This window comes from Oncorhynchus kisutch, linkage group LG29, assembly GCF_002021735.2.
Source record: "Oncorhynchus kisutch isolate 150728-3 linkage group LG29, Okis_V2, whole genome shotgun sequence".
Lineage (NCBI taxonomy): Eukaryota > Metazoa > Chordata > Actinopteri > Salmoniformes > Salmonidae > Oncorhynchus > Oncorhynchus kisutch.
In genome coordinates, this window is record NC_034202.2 from 23997823 (window position 1) to 24018079 (window position 20257).

Sequence of the window (20257 nt, forward strand, 5' to 3'; positions counted from 1 at the left end):
CAGAGAGGGTGGGGAATAGACAGAGAGGGTGGGGAATAGACAGAGAGGGTGGGGAATAGAGAGAGGGGGTGGGGAATAGACAGAGAGGGTGGGGAATAGAGAGAGAGAGAGGGTAGGGAATAGACAGAGAGGGTGGGGAATAGAGAGAGAGAGAGGGTGGGGAATAGTCAGATAGGTGGGGAATAGTCAGAGAGGGTGGGGAATAGACAGAGAGGGTGGGGAATAGACAGAGAGGGTGGGGAATAGACAGAGAGGGTGGGGAATAGACAGAGAGGGTGGGGAATATATATATATATATAGAGAGACAGAGGGTGGGGAATATATATATATATAGAGAGAGACAGAGGGTGGGGAATATATATATAGAGAGAGAGACAGAGGGTGGGGAATATATATATATAGAGAGAGAGACAGAGGGTGGGGAATATATATATATATATATAGAGAGACAGAGGGTGGGGAATATATATATAGAGAGAGAGAGACAGAGGGTGGGGAATATATATATATAGAGAGAGAGACAGAGGGTGGGGAATATATATATATAGAGAGGGGGACAGAGGGTGGGGAATATATATATATAGAGAGAGAGACAGAGGGTGGGGAATATATATATATAGAGAGGGGGACAGAGGTTGGGGAATATATATATATAGAGAGGGGGACAGAGGTTGGGGAATATATATATATAGAGAGAGACAGAGGTTGGGGAATATATATATATAGAGAGAGACAGAGGTTGGGGAATATATATATAGAGAGGGGGACAGAGGGTGGGGAATATATAGAGAGAGAGACAGAGGTTGGGGAATATATATATATAGAGAGAGACAGAGGGTGGGAAATATATATATATATAGAGAGAGACAGAGGGTGGGGAATATATATATAGAGAGAGAGACAGAGGGTGGGGAATATATATATAGAGAGAGAGAGAGAGAGGGTGGGAAATATATATATATAGAGAGAGACAGAGGGTGGGAAATATATATATATATAGAGAGAGACAGAGGGTGGGGAATATATATATATATAGAGAGACAGAGGGTGGGGAATATATATATATATAGAGAGGGTGGGGAATATATATATATAGAGAGAGAGACAGAGGTTGGGGAATATATATATATATAGAGAGAGACAGAGGGAGGGGAATAGAGAGAGAGAGAGACAGAGGGTGGGGAATAGAGAGAGAGGGTGGGGAATAGTCAAAGAGGGTGGGGAATAGACAGAGAGGGTGGGGAATAGACAGAGAGGGTGGGGAATAGACAGAGAGGGTGGGGAATAGTCAGAGAGGGTGGGGAATAGACAGAGAGGGTGGGGAATAGACAGAGAGGGTGGGGAATAGAGAGAGAGAGAGAGAGGGTGGGGAATAGACAGAGAGGGTAGGGAATAGACAGAGAGGGTGGGGAATAGACAGAGAGGGTGGGGAATAGATAGAGAGGGTGGGGAATAGACAGAGAGGGTGGGGAATAGATATAGAGAGGGTGGGGAATAGTCAGAGAGGGTGGGGAATAGTCAGAGAGGGTGGGGAATAGACAGAGAGGGTGGGGAATAGACAGAGAGGGTGGGGAATAGACAGAGAGGGTGGGGAATAGAGAGAGGGGGTGGGGAATAGACAGAGAGGGTGGGGAATAGAGAGAGAGAGAGGGTAGGGAATAGACAGAGAGGGTGGGGAATAGAGAGAGAGAGAGGGTGGGGAATAGTCAGAGAGGTGGGGAATAGTCAGAGAGGGTGGGGAATAGACAGAGAGGGTGGGGAATAGACAGAGAGGGTGGGGAATAGACAGAGAGGGTGGGGAATAGACAGAGAGGGTGGGGAATAGACAGAGAGGGTGGGGAATAGAGAGAGAGGGTGGGGAATAGGCAGAGAGGGTGGGGAATAGACAGAGAGGGTGTGGAATAGAGAGAGAGAGAGGGTGGAGAATAGACAAAGAGGGTGGGGAATAGACAGAGAGGGTGGGGAATATAGAGAGAGAGAGGGTGGGGAATAGACAGAGAGGGTGGGGAATAGACAGAGAGTGTGGGGAATATAGAGAGAGAGAGGGTGGGGAATAGACAGAGAGGGTGGGGAATAGACAGAGAGGGTGGGGAATAGAGAGAGAGAGAGAGGGTGGGGAATAGACAGAGAGGGTGGGGAATAGAAAGAGAGGGTGTGGAATAGAGAGAGAGAGAGGGTGGGGAATAGACAGAGAGGGTGGGGAATAGACAGAGAGGGTGGGGAATAGAGAGAGAGAGAGAGGGTGGGGAATAGACAGAGAGGGTGGGGAATAGACAGAGAGGGTGGGGAATAGAGAGAGAGAGGGTGGGGAATAGACAGAGAGGGTGGGGAATAGACAGAGAGGGTGGGGAATAGACAGAGAGGGTGGGGAATAGCCCGAGAGGGTGGGGAATAGAGAGAGAGGGTGGGGAATAGAGATAGAGGGTGGGGAATAGAGAGAGAGGGTGGGGAATAGTCAGAGAGGATGGGGAATAGACAGAGAGGGTGGGGAATAGACAGAGAGGGTGGGGAATAGACAGAGAGGGTGGGGAATAGAGAGAGAGGGTGGGGAATAGACAGAGAGGGTGAAGAATAGAGAGAGAGGGTGGGGAATAGACAGAGAGGGTGGGGAATAGAGAGAGAGAGTGGGGAATAGTCAGAGAGGGTGGGGAATAGGCAGAGAGGGTGGGGAATAGGCAGAGAGGGTGGGGAATAGAGAGAGAGAGAGGGTGGGGAATAGAGAGAGATGGTGGGGAATAGACAGAGAGAGAGGGTGGGGAATAGAGAGAGAGAGAGAGTGGGGAATAGAGAGAGATGGTGGGGAATAGACAGAGAGAGAGGGTGGGGAATAGACAGAGAGAGAGGGTGGGGAATAGAGAGAGAGAGAGGGTGGGGAATAGAGAGAGAGAGAGGGTGGGGAATAGAGAGAGAGGGTAGGGAATAGAGAGAGAGAGAGGGTGGGGAATAGAGAGAGATGGGGAAAGAGAGAGAAAGAGATGGGGTGTGTGTGAGAGAGGACAGATGGCACCATGGTGATGGAAGCATAAACACATCCTGAAGTGCGTAATGAGGCATGGGGGCATCATTTTGGCAGTTATGAGGGGACGGGCTCCGTCATATCCCTGTATTAGCATTGGAGGAGTCTCCAGCATGCCATCTGTAAGCCCCCCAAACCGCCACCCATAAGCCCACTCACATGTGACTCACAACCAGCATTAAATCAGGCTCGCGTTTAACCCTGTTACACCACGCAGGTTTCACCACAGGGGAGAGAGGGAGGCAGAGCAAGCAGGAGATAGATGGAGGGAGAGGGGAAGCGAGGTTCTGAGTAAAGAGGAACACGTCTGTGACTGTGCGAGGGCATTTGGCACCACATGTCCCTGGATGTCATCATTAACATGGCGGCCTGCATTATGCTCACATGTGTGGCTGCGCACGACCATGTTGCTAAGAAACACCACATCGCTCTCCTCGCTCGTAAACACATGACGTTTAGCATGAATGAACCATATTAAGGCAGAGCAGACGGGCCTGTCTGAATGACTGAGTGATGAGATGTTGACTGTGTCGTGGACTGTGTCGACGGCTGCGTTGATGACTGTGTTGTAGATCGTATGGGTGACTGTGTCGTGGACTGTGTCGACGGCTGCGTTGATGACTGTGTTGTAGATCGTATGGGTGACTGTGTCGTGGACTGTGTCGACGGCTGCGTTGATGACTGTGTTGTAGATCGTATGGGTGACTGTGTCGTGGACTGTGTCGACGGCTGCGTTGATGACTGTGTTGTAGATCGTATGGGTGACTGTGTCGTGGACTGTGTCGACGGCTGCGTTGATGACTGTGTTGTAGATGGTATGGAGGACTGTGTTGATGGACTCTGTCCCCTGTCATTGACCGTTGTCTCTCCTCTGTGTGTTCCAGGTGATCTCAGCCCTGTCCAGGATCTCCCACCACAGCATTGTGCAGATCAAAGGCGTGAGGTATGTCTCCTCTCCTCCCACTACCCTTCACTGTCCATTTGAGGAAGAGGAATATTCTACATGTCCACTGTATCTCTCAACCAGACAGTGTTTTCTTGTTCTGGTAGTAGATGTGATCGAGGCCTACTCCTGTCAATACCACTGTCTCTGTTGGTAACCAGGTCTGGAAGCATGGTCACATGTCAAAACAGGTCCATGGTCAGATAGCTCAGATCACATGACTAAACTCATCACTAAGCTCCACCACGTGTTTCTCGGCGTCACATCAAAAGATGCCATTTAGTGGAGTTTACTGGCCGCTGGGAAACCACTTTCTGATTTCTCCTTATTTGCTCAGTCTGATCACCCTGTTGGCTGTGAGGGGGCTGTGAGCTGTCTCCACAAGTAAATCAAGGTGTTTTCTCTTGACCCGCAGGGTAATGAGTTGATGGAGCACACCCATTAGGCCTGGTGCACTCCCAGGAAACACAGAGACTGGCCTATTAATAAACACTACACACCCTGAGAGGTGGCTAAATCACCGTGGTCCCATCTCCTATGCTCTGTTTTCCTCTGTCTGGTCTATAGTGTGGTGAATGAGAACTAAATGCCAGTCTGTTTTCCTCTGTCTGGTCTATAGTGTGGTGGTCTATAGAGCCCCACCAGTGAGTTGAAATGCCTCTGGACAGACAGTTAGTTAGTTTTTGTTTAGAACATGTGATTTAATCCAAAACACACTGGTATGTACATGTACATTAACCATTTGCAGTCAGACCATGAAGTGATATCTCTTTCAATCATCCACAATATCACTGACTCCGTCTCACGCCGACATAGGAAGCTTGCTAAGTGGCACATGACCAACGCATGGGGAGGGCATGATCTAGGGCACATGATGTTAATATGTCCGTCCAGCGGGGTAAGGCAGACAGTAAATGTCCTATCAGTTGTTAAACACCCACCACACTTTCTTAACCCCCCCGTCTTTCTGTTCCTCCCTCTTTCCGTTCCTCCCTCTTTCTGTTCCTCCTTCTTTCTGTTCCTCCCTCTTTCTGTTCCTCCCTCTTTCTGTTCCTCCCTCTTTCTGTTCCTCCCTCTTTCTGTTCCTCCCTCTTTCCGTTCCTCCCTCTTTCTGTTCCTCCCTCTTTCTGTTCCTCCCTCTTTCCGTTCCTCCCTCTTTCTGTTCCTCCCTCTTTCTGTTCCTCCCTATTTCTGTTCCTCCCTCTTCCTGTTCCTCCCTCTTTCTGTTCCTCCCTCTTCCTGTTCCTCCCTCTTTCTGTTCCTCCCTCTTTCTGTTCCTCCCTCTTTCTGTTCCTCCCTCTTCCTGTTCCTCCCTCTTTCTGTTCCTCCCTCTTTCCGTTCCTCCCTCTTTCTGTTCCTCCCTGTGTGTTTGATCTGGGGGATCATTGTTTTGGAGGCGTGTTCGTTGACTTGCTGTTGAAGTCCATTGATTGGCACTGTGATGCCTATTGGCATCAAAGAGCCAAAAGTCAGGCCTGTGTGTCTCTGTCACTGTGTCTTCTCTGAGCCCCAGCTTTACTGAAAGCCTCACCACTCCTCCCTGCACACCCAGACACGCTCCACACTTCTGAAACACTCACAGTCCAAGCCCTGTCTCCTTGAGAAATCCATGAAAATGGTATCAATCAATCAAAAAGGGAATAGAGGTTAAGAATAAAGGCTTTCTGTCATGACATCCTGCTTCTCATCTGTGGACTGTGAGCTCTTCTGGCGTTATACAACTCATAGCAGGATCTCTCACTATCCTCTCTCCTGACAGTGAAATGCTCCTGCCTCCTTTCTCCTCATGATATCTGTTCTCAGCTAACCAAAAGCCACCTCTTAGCTCACAGTAAACCTACTCACACTTCGTGTTCCCTTGATTTCCCCCTGATACCACAAGCCATTACTCCATTAGTCTGTGTGTGTGTGTGTGTGTATGCCTTGTTCACAGTGGGTCAGAGTGCTATAATGTGCGTGAGAGCAGAGCTCCACAGTGAGAAGGAGAGTGACAGACAGAGGCTGAAACTCAGCAGGAGAGAGACTGCAGGCGGAGACTTGTCAGGAAAGATGCTCTCTCTCGTCCCCTCATCTCCTCCTCCCTCTCTCCTTCATCCCGGCCTGGGGCATTAGGAATGCTCATTCCCGCTCGCGACACTCGATAGTCACTCACATACATTACACATCCCACACATAATGTATACATTATACATACATACGCCCATGATGCACACCCCTCATTAATATTGTATTTGTGTATGTGGTGTAAAGGTTGCCCACTTGCATACTAACTGGACAGAGATGACGCACATCACACATAGAATTAAGCAATAAGGCCCGAGGTGGTGTGGTATAGGCACGACGCAACGCGGAGTGCCTGGATACAGCCCTTAGCCGTGGTATATTGACCATATACCACAAACCCCTGATGTCCCTTATTGCTATTATAAACTGGTTACCAATGTAATTAGAGCTGTAAAAATACATGTCTGTGGTATACGGTCTCATATACCACGGCTTTCAGCCAATCAGCATTCATGGCTCGAACTACCCAGTTTATAGTATCGCATAATGTACACATGAACACATCCATTCACTGTTACACCCACTCCCCAACATCCCCAAGCCAAAAGCCTTGGAATGGGAATGAGTCAGACATGCCTACACTAAATGAAGAGAAACTCAGAGGGACGTTGATCAGAGTTGGTGGGTGGACAAGCACAGAATGGGCCCTGATGGAATGTTCTGCCTCGGCTTCACATAGCTATTGATCCCTGCTTCGGGCCGTTGGGACCTGCTGGATGTTACTGCACTACTCAATGCGGCAACGGTCACACCAAACAACCGCATAGTTACGTCCTCACAGTTATTTGCAATGGCGGTTCAATGGGACTGGGCATACAGCTGCTCTGTCCTCCACATGCCATCGATTACCTTTACCACAGGAATGGCTCTGTGTATTGAACAAGCACTTTCACTTAATCGCAGACCGAGTTAATTGACAGGATGAGGGAGTCGATGGGTGCTGCACACTGAAATAGTTTATAGGCATTCAATGGTTGTCAGGAAATAAACACCTATACTCTCTACAGCCTGATTGGCTCTGAGCCCTGAAACGGAAGAGGGAGGGTGAGAGATGGAGACGTTGAGAAAGAGGGAGCGAGAGGAAAGATTCTGAAAGTGAGAGAGGGACAGAGAGAAATGAGTGAAAAGAAAGAGTGAGCCAGCAGAGCTCTGTGATGCGTTGTTTCTTAACCTGATGTTAGCATGACACACCAGTCCCTCATGGTGACAACACACACACACACATACACTGCTCTCACTACACTGACACTAATTGCTGGTGTCACACACATAAACACACGCTAGAAAACACACAAGTAAAAAAACTTATCCTGAGTGATATTTTTGTAAACAATGCTGCTGTGCATTGAATTCGGTGTATCCAGTTCAACATAGACACAGGAGATGTGCTTTTGTGCCACTTGGAAGTTAGACGGTCCTGGAATCAGGTTATTGAATTGACTGATTGAGTTAAGCTCCCTCCTGGGGTTCCAGAGCTGTGAGTCCAAGTGACAGAATGATTCGATTAACTGGAAATCACAGATGAAGTTATAGAATAGGCGTCAGACTAAAGGGTAGATGTCTTGAATTGAATGCAGACCTGTTATTGAAAAGTGTCATATTGCAACCAGGATAATTGAAAATGTCCCACAGGTGTTTACTTAGTGCCTGGACTAATGCTGCTATAGCCACAACTAAATAACCGCTAAACAGAATGAACTGCCGGTTGTCTGTGTTGATAACTACAGTGGATGCATCCAGGTGAATTATCAGGGTTGAACAAATATCTTGCTTGTGGAGAAGTGAGAGAGATGTAACTTACAGTACTGAGAGATGCAGCTGTGGCTGTCAGGGTTCAGTCAGTGCATCCATCTGATTAACTCCCACCCACTCAGACTGAGCCCCAGGTGCACACACACACACTCTCTCTCTCTCTCTCTCTCTCTCTCTCCTGAGCCCACTCACACACGCTACCCCCCTCCTCTCCATCTCTATTTTTACCTCTGTTGCCCTGCGTTGATGTAATCAGCTGTGAGATGGGGGTCTGTATGTTTCCTCAATTTGGGCCAGCAGGCTGCTCTGTGGGGAGTGGGCGTCAGCAGGACACACACACACACACTAACACACACACACTAACACACTAACACGCACGCACACACACACGCACACACACACACACACATGCACACTCACACACACGCACACACATTGGCTCCTCTGGTGCCTGTCACCACTCTCTCACACTGCCTGTCTCTTTCTATGGAGAACCTTGGTGTCGGGTGTGACTTAGAGCGATGGTAACCTTGTGTGTGTGACTGACTGTCTACTGTATATTGACATGGATGAGTGTGTGTGCGCGCGTGTGCACGTGTGTGTATGTGTTTGGTCAATGGCTGTATGACCTACAGTCCTGTGTGGCTCTGTTGGTAGAGCATGGCACTTGTGTCGCCAGGGTTGTGGGTTCGATTCCCACGGGTGACCAGAATGAAGAAAGTATTGAAATGAATGCAGTCACTACTGTAAGTCACTCTGGGTAGGAGTGCCTGCTAAATGACTCAAATGTTTAAAAAAATGTAGGAAAGGGCTTTACACGTTCAGCAGACATTATCCATGGTGAACCAAGGCCAGGACTCCAGTGTCCCCTACGCTGCTGCTGGATCCAAGGCAGTGTATTTCATTGCTCCGCAACAACTAAAATAGTGTCACAGCTGAACCGTGACACAGTGGCAGCAATTCATCCAAAACAGAATAGTGCCCGGCTTGTGCGTGGCGGGGGCAGATCTTATGTGTGAAGACCACTTTGTTGTGCAATTTGTAAACTGGAAAGAATGATGAAAGATTGAGTGCTTGTGGAGGCCATAATGTCATACAACAGTAAAGACTACATTACCCATGCATCACCCAGACATAGTAACATGTGGTTCTTCCTGCTCCAATAAATTAACGGTGCATATTCACATATGGCTCATGACATGTTGGCATTCAGACATTTAGCATTATGGTAGCGTTTCAGACATTTAGCGTTATGGTAGCGTTTCAGACATTTAGCGTTATGGTAGCGTTTCAGACATTTAGCGTTATGGTAGCGTTTCAGACATTTAGCGTTATGGTAGTGTTTCAGACATTTAGCGTTATGGTAGTGTTTCAGACATTTAGCGTTATGGTAGTGTTTCAGACATTTAGCGTTATGGTAGTGTTTCAGACATTTAGCGTTATGGTAGTGTTTCAGACATTTAGCGTTATGGTAGTGTTTCAGACATTTAGCGTTATGGTAGTGTTTCAGACATTTAGCGTTATGGTAGTGTTTCAGACATTTAGCGTTATGGTAGTGTTTCAGACATTTAGCGTTATGGTAGTGTTTCAGACATTTAGCGTTATGGTAGTGTTTCAGACATTTAGCGTTATGGTAGTGTTTCAGACATTTAGCGTTATGGTAGTGTTTCAGACATTTAGCGTTATGGTAGTGTTTCAGACATTTAGCGTTATGGTAGTGTTTCAGACATTTAGCGTTATGGTAGTGTTTCAGACATTTAGCGTTATGGTAGTGTTTCAGACATTTAGCGTTATGGTAGTGTTTCAGACATTTAGCGTTATGGTAGTGTTTCAGACATTTAGCGTGTTATGGTAGTGTTTCAGACATTTCGTAAGCTGTCATCCATATGAAATGATTGCATCTTGCTCAAAGGACAAACAGATGCAGCACACAAACATCTCAATGCATGTAGCACGTTCTGAAATAAACAATCTGCTATTCTTGATTCTCCAATCGTCGTTTAATTGACCCAATATACTTTTTCCAATCCCCCGGCACCTTTAGCCTCTCTTAAGGTTCCAGATGAAGCATTTTGATGAGATCGAAGGAGAAAAAGTTTCAAGAGAACCACCTCTTTAAGTGGGTAATTGATTCGTCATCTGGTTAAGTGGGTTGGGCCAGTAACCAAAAGGTTGCAGATTCAAATCCCTGAATCCGGCAAGGTAGACAAATCTGCTGTTCTGCCCTTGAGCAAGGTAGTTTAACCCCCAACAACTGTTCCCTGGGTGCCGATGACGTCGATTTAAAGCAGCACTGTGCACCTCTCTGATTCAGAGGGGTTGGGTTAAATGTGGAAGACACATTTTGGTTGAATGCATTCAGTTGTGTAACTGACTACGTATCCCCCTCCCCATTTGATCATTCTAACCTCCCCAGGAGGGTTCTACTCACTAAGGAGGATAAAAGAGGACATGGAAAATGGCTCAATCTTAGGGGGTTTGAGTCATACTTCATGGGTTCAAGTGCATCTCAAGTGACATCCCATTTCAATGGTACATTTTGGGAATAGGCTGTCATATGAGAATAGCCTTTAGTTCGTGACATACTATGTTTGTTTATTCCAGGCGTCCTTGCAGGAAGTGTTTGACATGTGCCTGAAAAGCTTTTCCAATGAGATATAGTGTTAGTCAATGACCTGATGTATCATAGTGATGAGGTGATGATGATGGAGTGAGATTAACACCTGACTGATAGACACTCATCCCCTGCTGTTACCATATCTAACTTTAAGGCCTGTCCACCAGCTAATTCTTTCTCTCTTTCTCCCATTGTGTGTGTGTGTGTGTGTGTTGTAGGCCTTTTCCTTCGGAGGACACTGCTCTGAATGAGGATGACGTGTACCGGAGTCTTGAGGAGCTGGCAGAGTAAGTACCCAGACGCCCTGTACCCCCCATCACTCACACACACTGCAATCCCCACAACATATGGACAGATCAGTGGAGCACAACTCTGAGCCGTAACCATCCACCCTGCCGCCTTCCTTCTTCCAACCTGCCGCCTTCCTTCTTCCACCCTGCCGCCTTCCTTCTTCCACCCTGCCGCCTTCCTTCTTCCACCCTGCCGTCTTCCTTCTTCCACCCTGCCGCCTTCCTTCTTGCCGCCTTCCTTCTTCCACCCTTCCTTCTTCCACCCTGCCACATTCCTTCTTCCAGCCTGCCGCCTTCCTTCTTCCACCCTGCCGCCTTCCTTCTTCCACCCTTCCTTCTTCCACCCTGCCACATTCCTTCTTCCAGCCTGCCGCCTTCCTTCTTCCACCCTGCCGCCTTCCTTCTTCCACCCTTCCTTCTTCCACCCTGCCACCTTCCTTCTTCCACCCTGCCGCCTTCCTTCTTCCACCCTGCCGCCTTCCCTTTTCCACCCTGCCGCCTTCCTTCTTCCACCCTTCCTTCTTCCACCCTGCCGCCTTCCTTCTTCCACCCTGGCACCTTCCTTCTTCCACCCTGCCACCTTCCTTCTTCCACCCTGCCACCTTCCTTCTTCCACCCTGCCGCCTTCCTTCTTCCACCCTGCCGCCTTCCTTCTTCCACCCTGCCGCCTTCCTTCTTCCACCCTGCCGCCTTCCTTCTTCCACCCTTCCTTCTTCCACCCTGCCACATTCCTTCTTCCACCCTGCCGCCTTCCTTCTTCCACCCTGCCACCTTCCTTCTTCCACCCTGCCACCTTCCTTCTTCCACCCTGCCGCCTTCCTTCTTCCACCCTGCCAACTTCCTTCTTCCATCCTTCCTCCTTCCTGCCACCTTCCTCCTTCCTGTCACCTTCCTCCATGCATCCCTGCTGTCTGTCACTCTGCCCGTTGCCATGGTGACACCAGCAGCACATTAGTTTCCTGTCTGCCTAGCTGCCAAGTTGTTTCAGGAACTGGATGGCTGGCAGGATAGCTTGGGTGATGGGTGGGTGGGTTTGGAAGCAAGCTCATGCAACGGCAGGGAGGCTGGGTTGGGGTGGGCTGGTAGCGGTGGAGGCTGTGGTGTGCGACAGCTCCCATTCCTCTCTGATTAATGGAGAATAATTAGACGCTGCGCTAAGATAGGTGTTATTCATCACCCAGAGAGCGGGAGAGAAGAGAGGGGAGGAGGGAGGGGGAGAGAGATGGATAGCAGAGTGCCACCACCGCTGCCTGCTGAATACATTACTGGAGGAAAATGTGCAGAAGCTGAGAGAAGTGCAGGCCAAGCAGGCTGGATTAGAGCTCATTTTAGCTTCCAGCCCAACACTGGGCCCTCACTGGATAGGAAGCACAGCCTTGTGAGTGCAAACACACAGCAGAGTAAACACACAGGTGCGTCCTGTACATGTCGGGAAATACTGTACGTTGGTTTAGAAGTGACCCTCCCCACAGCTTTATTGTGGCAAAATATTCCATCCAACAGCATTCATCAACCCGAAACGGTGCCTGAGGAAGGCCTGCAGCATCACCAAGAACCCCACACACCCCAGCCACAGGCTCTACATACAACTAATAACACTTAAAAATAAGCAAAGAACAATCAATCTGAAAATGGAGTAAAGGACTAGGGCCTTGATTATTTCTGGTGGTCCTGTGATGCATTACTGTGATGGTCCTGTGATGCATTACTGTGATGGTCCTGTGATGCATTACTGTGATGGTCTTGTGATGCATTACTGTGATGGTCCTGTGATGCATTACTGTGATGGTCCTGTGATGGTCTTGTGATGCATTACTGTGATGGTCCTGTGATGCATTACTGTGATGGTCCTGTGATGCATTACTGTGATGGTCCTGTGATGCATTACTGTGATGTTCATGTGATGCATTACTGTGATGGTTCTATGATGCATTACTGTGATGGTCCTGTGATGCATTACTGTGATGGTCTTGTGATGCATTACTGTGATGGTCCTGTGATGCATTACTGTGATGGTCCTGTGATGCATTACTGTGATGGTCTTGTGATGCATTACTGTGATGGTCCTGTGATGCATTATTGTGATGGTCCTGTGATGCATTACTGTGATGGTCCTGTGATGCATTACTGTGATGGTTCTGTGATGCATTACTGTGATGGTCCTGTGATGCATTACTGTGATGGTCCTGTGATGCATTACAGTGATGGTCCTGTGATGCATTACTGTGGTGGTCCTGTGATGTTTTACCTTTAGTGGTGTTGCAGGCAGCCAGAGGTGTCAGGGCACAAAGCGAATGGTAAAAGTCCTCTGCTTTGATGACATATCCTTTAGTTTGTCCTTTATCCTTTCACCCCCTGCCATATAACCCAACCTCTCTCTCTCTGATAACCTGTTGGGGCAAAACACCTTCTCTGACCTGCCTGGAGCCTACAGCCATTCATTCCAGAAGGGTTGGGCCCTAGCGTCTTACTTCAGTGTGAACCTGCTCTTTGTTTCACCTCTGTTGATGTACGGTTGATTTAAGATGAGTGTGTGAGTGAAAGGAGGGAGTGATTTGCCAGTGGATCAGTGGGTTAAAAAAAAACTCTTCAAACAAGAATTCTGCTAGAGATTATAGTGAAAGATACAAGACCACATGAGGCTGATGCACCTCATACAACACATATATATATATATTTGAGTTCATGTAAAGCGACTCTGGTGCTTGTCTGTTGTCTGTCAGTAAAGGTTATCATGTCGAATGTGTTCATGTCAAGGTACAGTGGAATGTAGCTGGCGGATAGCGATGTGATCCCACCTGAAATGACTTGCCATAATAGACTGGTGTGGTCATTAAATTGAGTTTGTGTGTATGTTCTTGTTTGTGTGTGTATCTGCGCATGCATAAGTATGTTTACCTACCTGAGGCAGAGTCTCCTTAATGAGGTCTCTCAGGTTAATCTTCTCAACCTTAGCACTGCTTCCTGCCTATGGCTCTGTAATGTCTACTCTGAGTGGTGCTTCCTGCCTAAGGCTCTGTAATGTCAACTCTGAGTGGTGCTTCCTGCCTAAGGCTCTGTAATGTCAACTCTGAGTGGTGCTTCCTGCCTAAGGCTCTGTAATGTCAACTCTGAGTGGTGCTTCCTGCCTTTGGCTCTCTAATGTCAACTCTGAGTGGTGCTTCCTGCCTAAGGCTCTGTAATGTCAACTCTGAGTAGTGCTTCCTGCCTATGGCTCTGTAATGTCAACTCTGAGTGGTGCTTCCTGCCTATGGCTCTGTAATGTCAACTCTGAGTGGTGCTTCCTGCCTAAACCTCTGTAATGTCAACTCTGAGTGGTGCTTCCTGCCTATGGCTCTGTAATGTCAACTCTGAGTGGTGCTTCCTGCCTAAGGCTCTGTAATGTCAACTCTGAGTGGTGCTTCCTGCCTAAGGCTCTGTAATGTCAACTCTGAGTGGTGCTTCCTGCCTAAGGCTCTGTAATGTCAACTCTGAGTGGTGCTTCCTGCCTAAGGCTCTGTAATGTCAACTCTGAGTAGTGCTTCCTGCCTATGACTCTGTAATGTCAACTCTGAGTAGTGTTTCCTGCCTATGGCTCTGTAATGTCAACTCTGAGTGGTGCTTCCTGCCTATGGCTCTGTAATGTCAACTCTGAGTGGTGCTTCCTGCCTAAGGCTCTGTAATGTCAACTCTGAGTAGTGCTTCGCAGTGCAGTTAGTCCATCCTGAAGTTGACAAAGCATGAAATGCGGCCGATCGGGTGCAGTGGCCATGGGACTATTTTTCTCTGAATGACAATATTCAGATTGAGAAGCAATAATGTCAGAAAGGCTTTTCATCTCGACAACAACAGTATATTGCTGTCACTCTTTGATGGGAAGTCTGATTCAAAGCTGACAAGTCAATGTACTGTAAAGTTAGAACCAAAGAGTTCTGTGTTACAGATGTTGTCACAAACTAGGCTTCTATCCAATTGGTGACAGTATTTCATGCACATATTCTAAAATTCACAATATGCACATTTCCCCAGCAGATATGTGTTTCCATTAAAATGACTTGTTGTTGATAAAAGGCTGTGTGTGATGACGTAGTGCACATAAAAGACTGTGTGTGATGACGTAGTGCACATAAAAGACTGTGTGTGATGACGTAGTGCACATAAAAGACTGTGTGATGACGTAGTGCACATAAAAGACTGTGTGTGATGACGTAGTGCCCATAAAAGACTGTGTGTGATGACGTAGTGCACATAAAAGACTGTGCGTGATGACGTAGTGCACATAAAAGACTGTAGGTGATGACGTAGTGCACATAAAAGACTGTGTGTGATGACGTAGTGCACATAAAAGACTGTGTGATGATGTAGTGCACATAAAAGACTGTGTGTGATGACGTAGTGCACATAAGACTGTGTGATGACGTAGTGCACATAAAAGACTGTGCGTGATGACGTAGTGCACATAAAAGACTGTGTGTGATGACGTAGTGCACATAAAAGACTGTGTGTGATGACGTAGTGCACATAAGACTGTGTGATGACGTAGTGCACATAAAAGACTGTGTGTGATGACGTAGTGCACATATAAGACTGCGTGATGATGTAGTGCACATAAAAGACTGTGTGTGATGACGTAGTGCACATAAAAGACTGTGTGATGACGTAGTGCACATAAGACTGTGCGTGATGACATAGTGCACATAAAAGACTGTGTGATGACGTAGTGCACATAAAAGACTGCGTGATGACATAGTGCACATAAAAGACTGTGTGATGACGTAGTGCACCTAAAAGACTGTGCGTGATGACGTAGTGCACATAAAAGGCTGTGCGTGATGACGTAGTGCACATAAAATTACCTATTGCGGTTTAAATCCCATGTACTCATTTTCAACTCTGCTGATGGTTGTGTTACAAAGTGGCGTTGTAATAGTGAATGATCCCACTCTGCTAGTGACACCTGCGCTCTAGACAACAGCGTGCAGATTCAGTGCGGGGATAGTCTGCATGATGAGATTATTATGGATTATGAATTACAGCATTTTATTTGTCAAATGGAAGCCAGGCATCGATCGCCATGTCACCAGAACAAGACTCTGGATATTTGTTGAAAGGAGCGTGAAGCTCGTCACCGTGCTCTGTCACCACCCTGTGAAGTTCATCATCATTTAACTTGCGTGTTTTCCTGAGTCGTAGTGGGAGAGCCACACATGTCATCCCAAGATGTGACTCCCAAGGTTACTTTGATATGATGGTTATTATATCAATATTATGTTATATCAATAATTGCACAAAGAAGCATTTCCACCATCATTTCTCGCATAATTAGCTTGACAGACACAAAGATCCCACCATCTCTAGCGTGTTTTGTTTTGTCAACATTTGGAAAGTTTTCAGACTAGTCGTGACACATGTACTTTACTCGCATAAAAAGGTTTGATGGAAACCTGGTTACAGAGGATCGTTTTATCACTCAGTCTATATATTTCACAGAGTAATTGGTGAGCATTTAGGGAATGTAAAGAATAGTGTTGAGACATCACATGTAACCTATCCTCTGCGGCCCCACAAGATCCATAGACTGTATCCCTGGGACTGCACTGCCTGTGTGTGCTGGATGTCAATGTCAGTTAGGTCCCTCAGCCTGCACGGGCAGGCTGAGGGAGCCAATCTGATGTGGAACATATAGAGGTCAAATATAAAGGCAAATATAGGACATATAGGACACTCACTGAGTATACAAAACATTAGGAACTCTCTTTCAATGACATAGACTTACCAGGTGAATGCAGGTGAAAGCTATGATCCCTTATTGATGTCACCTGTTAAATCCACTTCAATCAGTGTAGATGAAGGGAATTAGACAGGTACCAAATACTTATTTTCCACCATAATTTGCAAATAATTTCATTTAAAAAATCTTACAATGTGATTTTCTGGATTTTTTTTCTCATTTTGTCTGTCATAGTTGAAGTGTACCTATGATGAAAATTACAGGCCTCTCTCATCTTTTTAAGTGGGAGAACTTGCACAATTGGTGGCTGACTAAATACTTTTTTGCCCCATTGTGTATATATATATATATATATATATATATATATATATATATATATATATATTATATGTATTTTTGACAAATATTGAACATGTCTAAGGACCCACCCACCAGGTGGGTATGAGGTTAGTCCTGTTTTGTAGGAGATTTCCCCTGCTGATTACAGAAGGAGCCCATGAGGATGGTGCTGTCTCCATGTGTTGCTCTCTGTCCAACTACTCATCCTTATCTTATCTCAAGTCAAGCCTGGACAATGTCACCTTGTCTGGGCTTCCCGTTCACGTCATCACTATGAACTTGACTGTATCCATCTGCTCATGACAGTGTGGTATTGTTGGGAAAAGCTGGGGAAAGCCAACCTAGAAAAGAGCTTGAAGGAGAATACAGGTTCAGGGATTTTTCTGCCCTTTTAGGCGGCCCGCCCAAGCAGTTCGGGATGGAAAAACACTGAGTGTAAACAACTATAACCTGATATAAAGTATGTAGAAAATATATAGGTCTTACATATTTTATAATATACGCTTTGAGAACTTAACAATGCTAGGCGGTCAGGGAGAATTGAACATTCCCAAAACAATGAATTTAGCAGTATTGATTTTGTTATGTTTATTATGTTTGAGCAAAAGAACACAGCATTAACTATGTCAAAATAGTTGCAGGAAATTCACTTTAAAACTGAAACATTTTCTGTCATCTCTATTGCAAAATGTGTAAAATTGCAGGAAATTAGCTGTAAAACTGAAACATTTTCTCTCAATTCCCTGGAGAAATGTGTAGAATTGCAGGAAATTAGCTGTAAAACTGAAACATTTTCTCTCAATTCCCTGGAGAAATGTGTAGAATTGCAGGAAATTAGCTGTAAAACTGAAACATTTTCTCTCAATTCCCTGGAGAAATGTGTAGAATTGCAGGAAATTAGCTGTAAAACTGAAACATTTTCTCTCAATTCCCTGGAGAAATGTGTAGAATTGCAGGAAATTAGCTGTAAAACTGAAACATTTTCTCTCAATTCCCTGGAGAAATGTGTAGAATTGCAGGAAATTGGTTTAAATATTCAAACATTTCTTTACACCACACTGCCAAGATGGCAAGGGTATGCCTAGTCATTGCACAACTGAATGCATTCAACCGAAAAGGGTCTTCTGCACTTGACCCCACCCCTCTGAGTTAGAGAGCTGCGGGGGGCTGCCTTAATAGACACAGCGCCCTGGAAGCAGTTGTTGTTGGGCTTAACTGCCTTGCAGAACAGCAGATTTTTCCACCGTGCCGGCTCAGGGATTCAAACAAGTGACCTTTCGGCTACTGGCCCAACACTTTCAACCACCAGGCTATCTAAAATGTTCTCTAAAATCCAGCCACACCGACAGGCCGACCACGCCCGTTACCACGCCCCCTGCCACGCCCACCACCTAAACCGCTTTTTGATGGAGAAGTGTCCTGAGGTTTGCTCTGTATAAAGAAAGTTGTCATCTACCAGCACAGAGAAGTTCTAAAGAAGAGGATTGGAACACTGCCTTGAAATAGCCCTCACAGATGCCTGCTCAATATACTGACGGTCTCTGAGAGCTGATATAGTCACAGCTAACAAGATGGTATGGCAGAAACCTCTCTAACTTTATTTTCCCAAAACGTTCTGACTGCATCAGAAAGAGAAGGGAAGCAAGATGTTTCCACCCAAACTAAATCTGTTTATTTATCCATTAGCTTACTAATGTGCTGGCCCCAGTCATATGTCTCTGGCTATTTAAATCCACTTTTCTACAGTTGCACACACACACATTGGTCAGTAATTGCATCCCCAGCCTGGTCCATTGGATTTGGTCTGCACACTCTGCAGAGACAGAAAGAGAGTGGAAGTTCGCATAAAGTTGACTTTTCGCTCAGCAGAGATGCAGCTCTCCAACACTGCACACTCATGTGAAATGTGACTGTACTACTTCCATTGGATCTATTTCAAAATCTCTAATCTCTAATCTCAGGATCTTACAAGTCAAAGCCTGAAGGGACCCTTTACCAGGTGGTGGTCAGACTTTTGCCAAGCCGACATAGAGCAGCCTGGCTCGCTGTAGCCCCCTAGTCAATGTCCAGATGTGTGATTTAATAATGTAGCTTTATGGCCTGACACCACAAGACAGGATCCTAACATTAAAACCTCATTCAACCTCACAACCTCACTCTCCGAGCCGAGATACCTGTATGATTACGTTGACAACTGTAATCACTGCAGTATGTTCGTTCTATTACTGGAAACCAGTAACCCAGAGGGCCTGGAGGGCCATATGTAGCCTTGGATGAAAGTCCCCTCCAGTGATTCCTCCCCTCTGGCCTCATAGTGAGAGCAGAAGAGCAGAGGCCACAAGGACCGTTGCGTGCTAACACGCTGGACCTCTGAAACGGCACTGTGTAATCAGGCAGAGCATTTGCTCCCAATCCAGGATTCCTGAGGAGAGGAGCAGAGCAGGAAGCACACACTATCATATCTCTTGTACAGACACTATCATATCTCTTGTACAGACACTATCATATATCTTGTACAGACACTATCATATATCTTGTACAGGCACTATCATATCTCTTGTACAGACACTATCACATCTCTTGTACAGACACTATCATATCTCTTGTACAGACACTATCATATCTCTTGTACAGACACTATCACATCTCTTGTACAGACACTATCATATCTCTTGTACAGACACTATCATATCTCTTGTACAGACACTATCACATCTCTTGTACAGACACTATCACATCTCTTGTACAGACACTATCATATCTCTTGTACAGACACTATCATATCTTGTGTACAGACACTATCATATCTCTTGTACAGACACTATCATATCTCTTGTACAGACACAATCACATCTCTTGTACAGACACTATCATATCTCTTGTACAGACACTATCATATCTCTTGTACAGACACTATCACATCTCTTGTACAGACACTATCATATCTCTTGTACAGACACTATCATATCTCTTGTACAGACACTATCACATCTCTTGTACAGACACTATCATATCTCTTGTACAGACACTATCATATCTTGTGTACAGACACTATCACATCTCTTGTACAGACACTATCATATCTCTTGTACAGACACTATCACATCTCTTGTACAGACACTATCATATCTCTTGTACAGACACTATCATATCTCTTGTACAGACACTATCACATCTCTTGTACAGACACTATCACATCTCTTGTACAGACACTATCATATCTCTTGTACAGACACTATAATATCTTGTGTACAGACACTATCATATCTCTTGTACAGACACTATCACATCTCTTGTACAGACACTATCATATCTCTAGTACAGACACTATCACATCTCTTGTACAGACACTATCACATCTCTTGTACAGACACTATCATATCTCTTGTACAGACACTATCACATCTCTTGTACAGACACTATCATATCTCTTGTACAGACACTATCACATTTCTTGTACAGACACTATCACATCTCTTGTACAGACACTATCATATCTCTTGTACAGACACTATCACATTTCTTG

At 46.0% G+C, this 20257-nt stretch overlaps 1 protein-coding gene across 9 annotated transcripts in view; it reads left to right on the forward strand.

Annotated features, from left to right (window-relative positions):
- Positions 1-20257, forward strand: part of LOC109874045 (guanine nucleotide exchange factor VAV2) — a 239969-nt gene that overhangs the window by 178666 nt on the left and 41046 nt on the right. For all 9 annotated transcript variants that reach the window (XM_031808815.1, XM_031808818.1, XM_031808812.1 and 6 more), the window contains exons 3-4: positions 3901-3959; positions 10611-10679. In XM_031808815.1, the coding sequence (XP_031664675.1) occupies positions 3901-3959; positions 10611-10679 (128 nt within the window). The remainder of the gene's footprint in view (positions 1-3900; positions 3960-10610; positions 10680-20257) is intronic.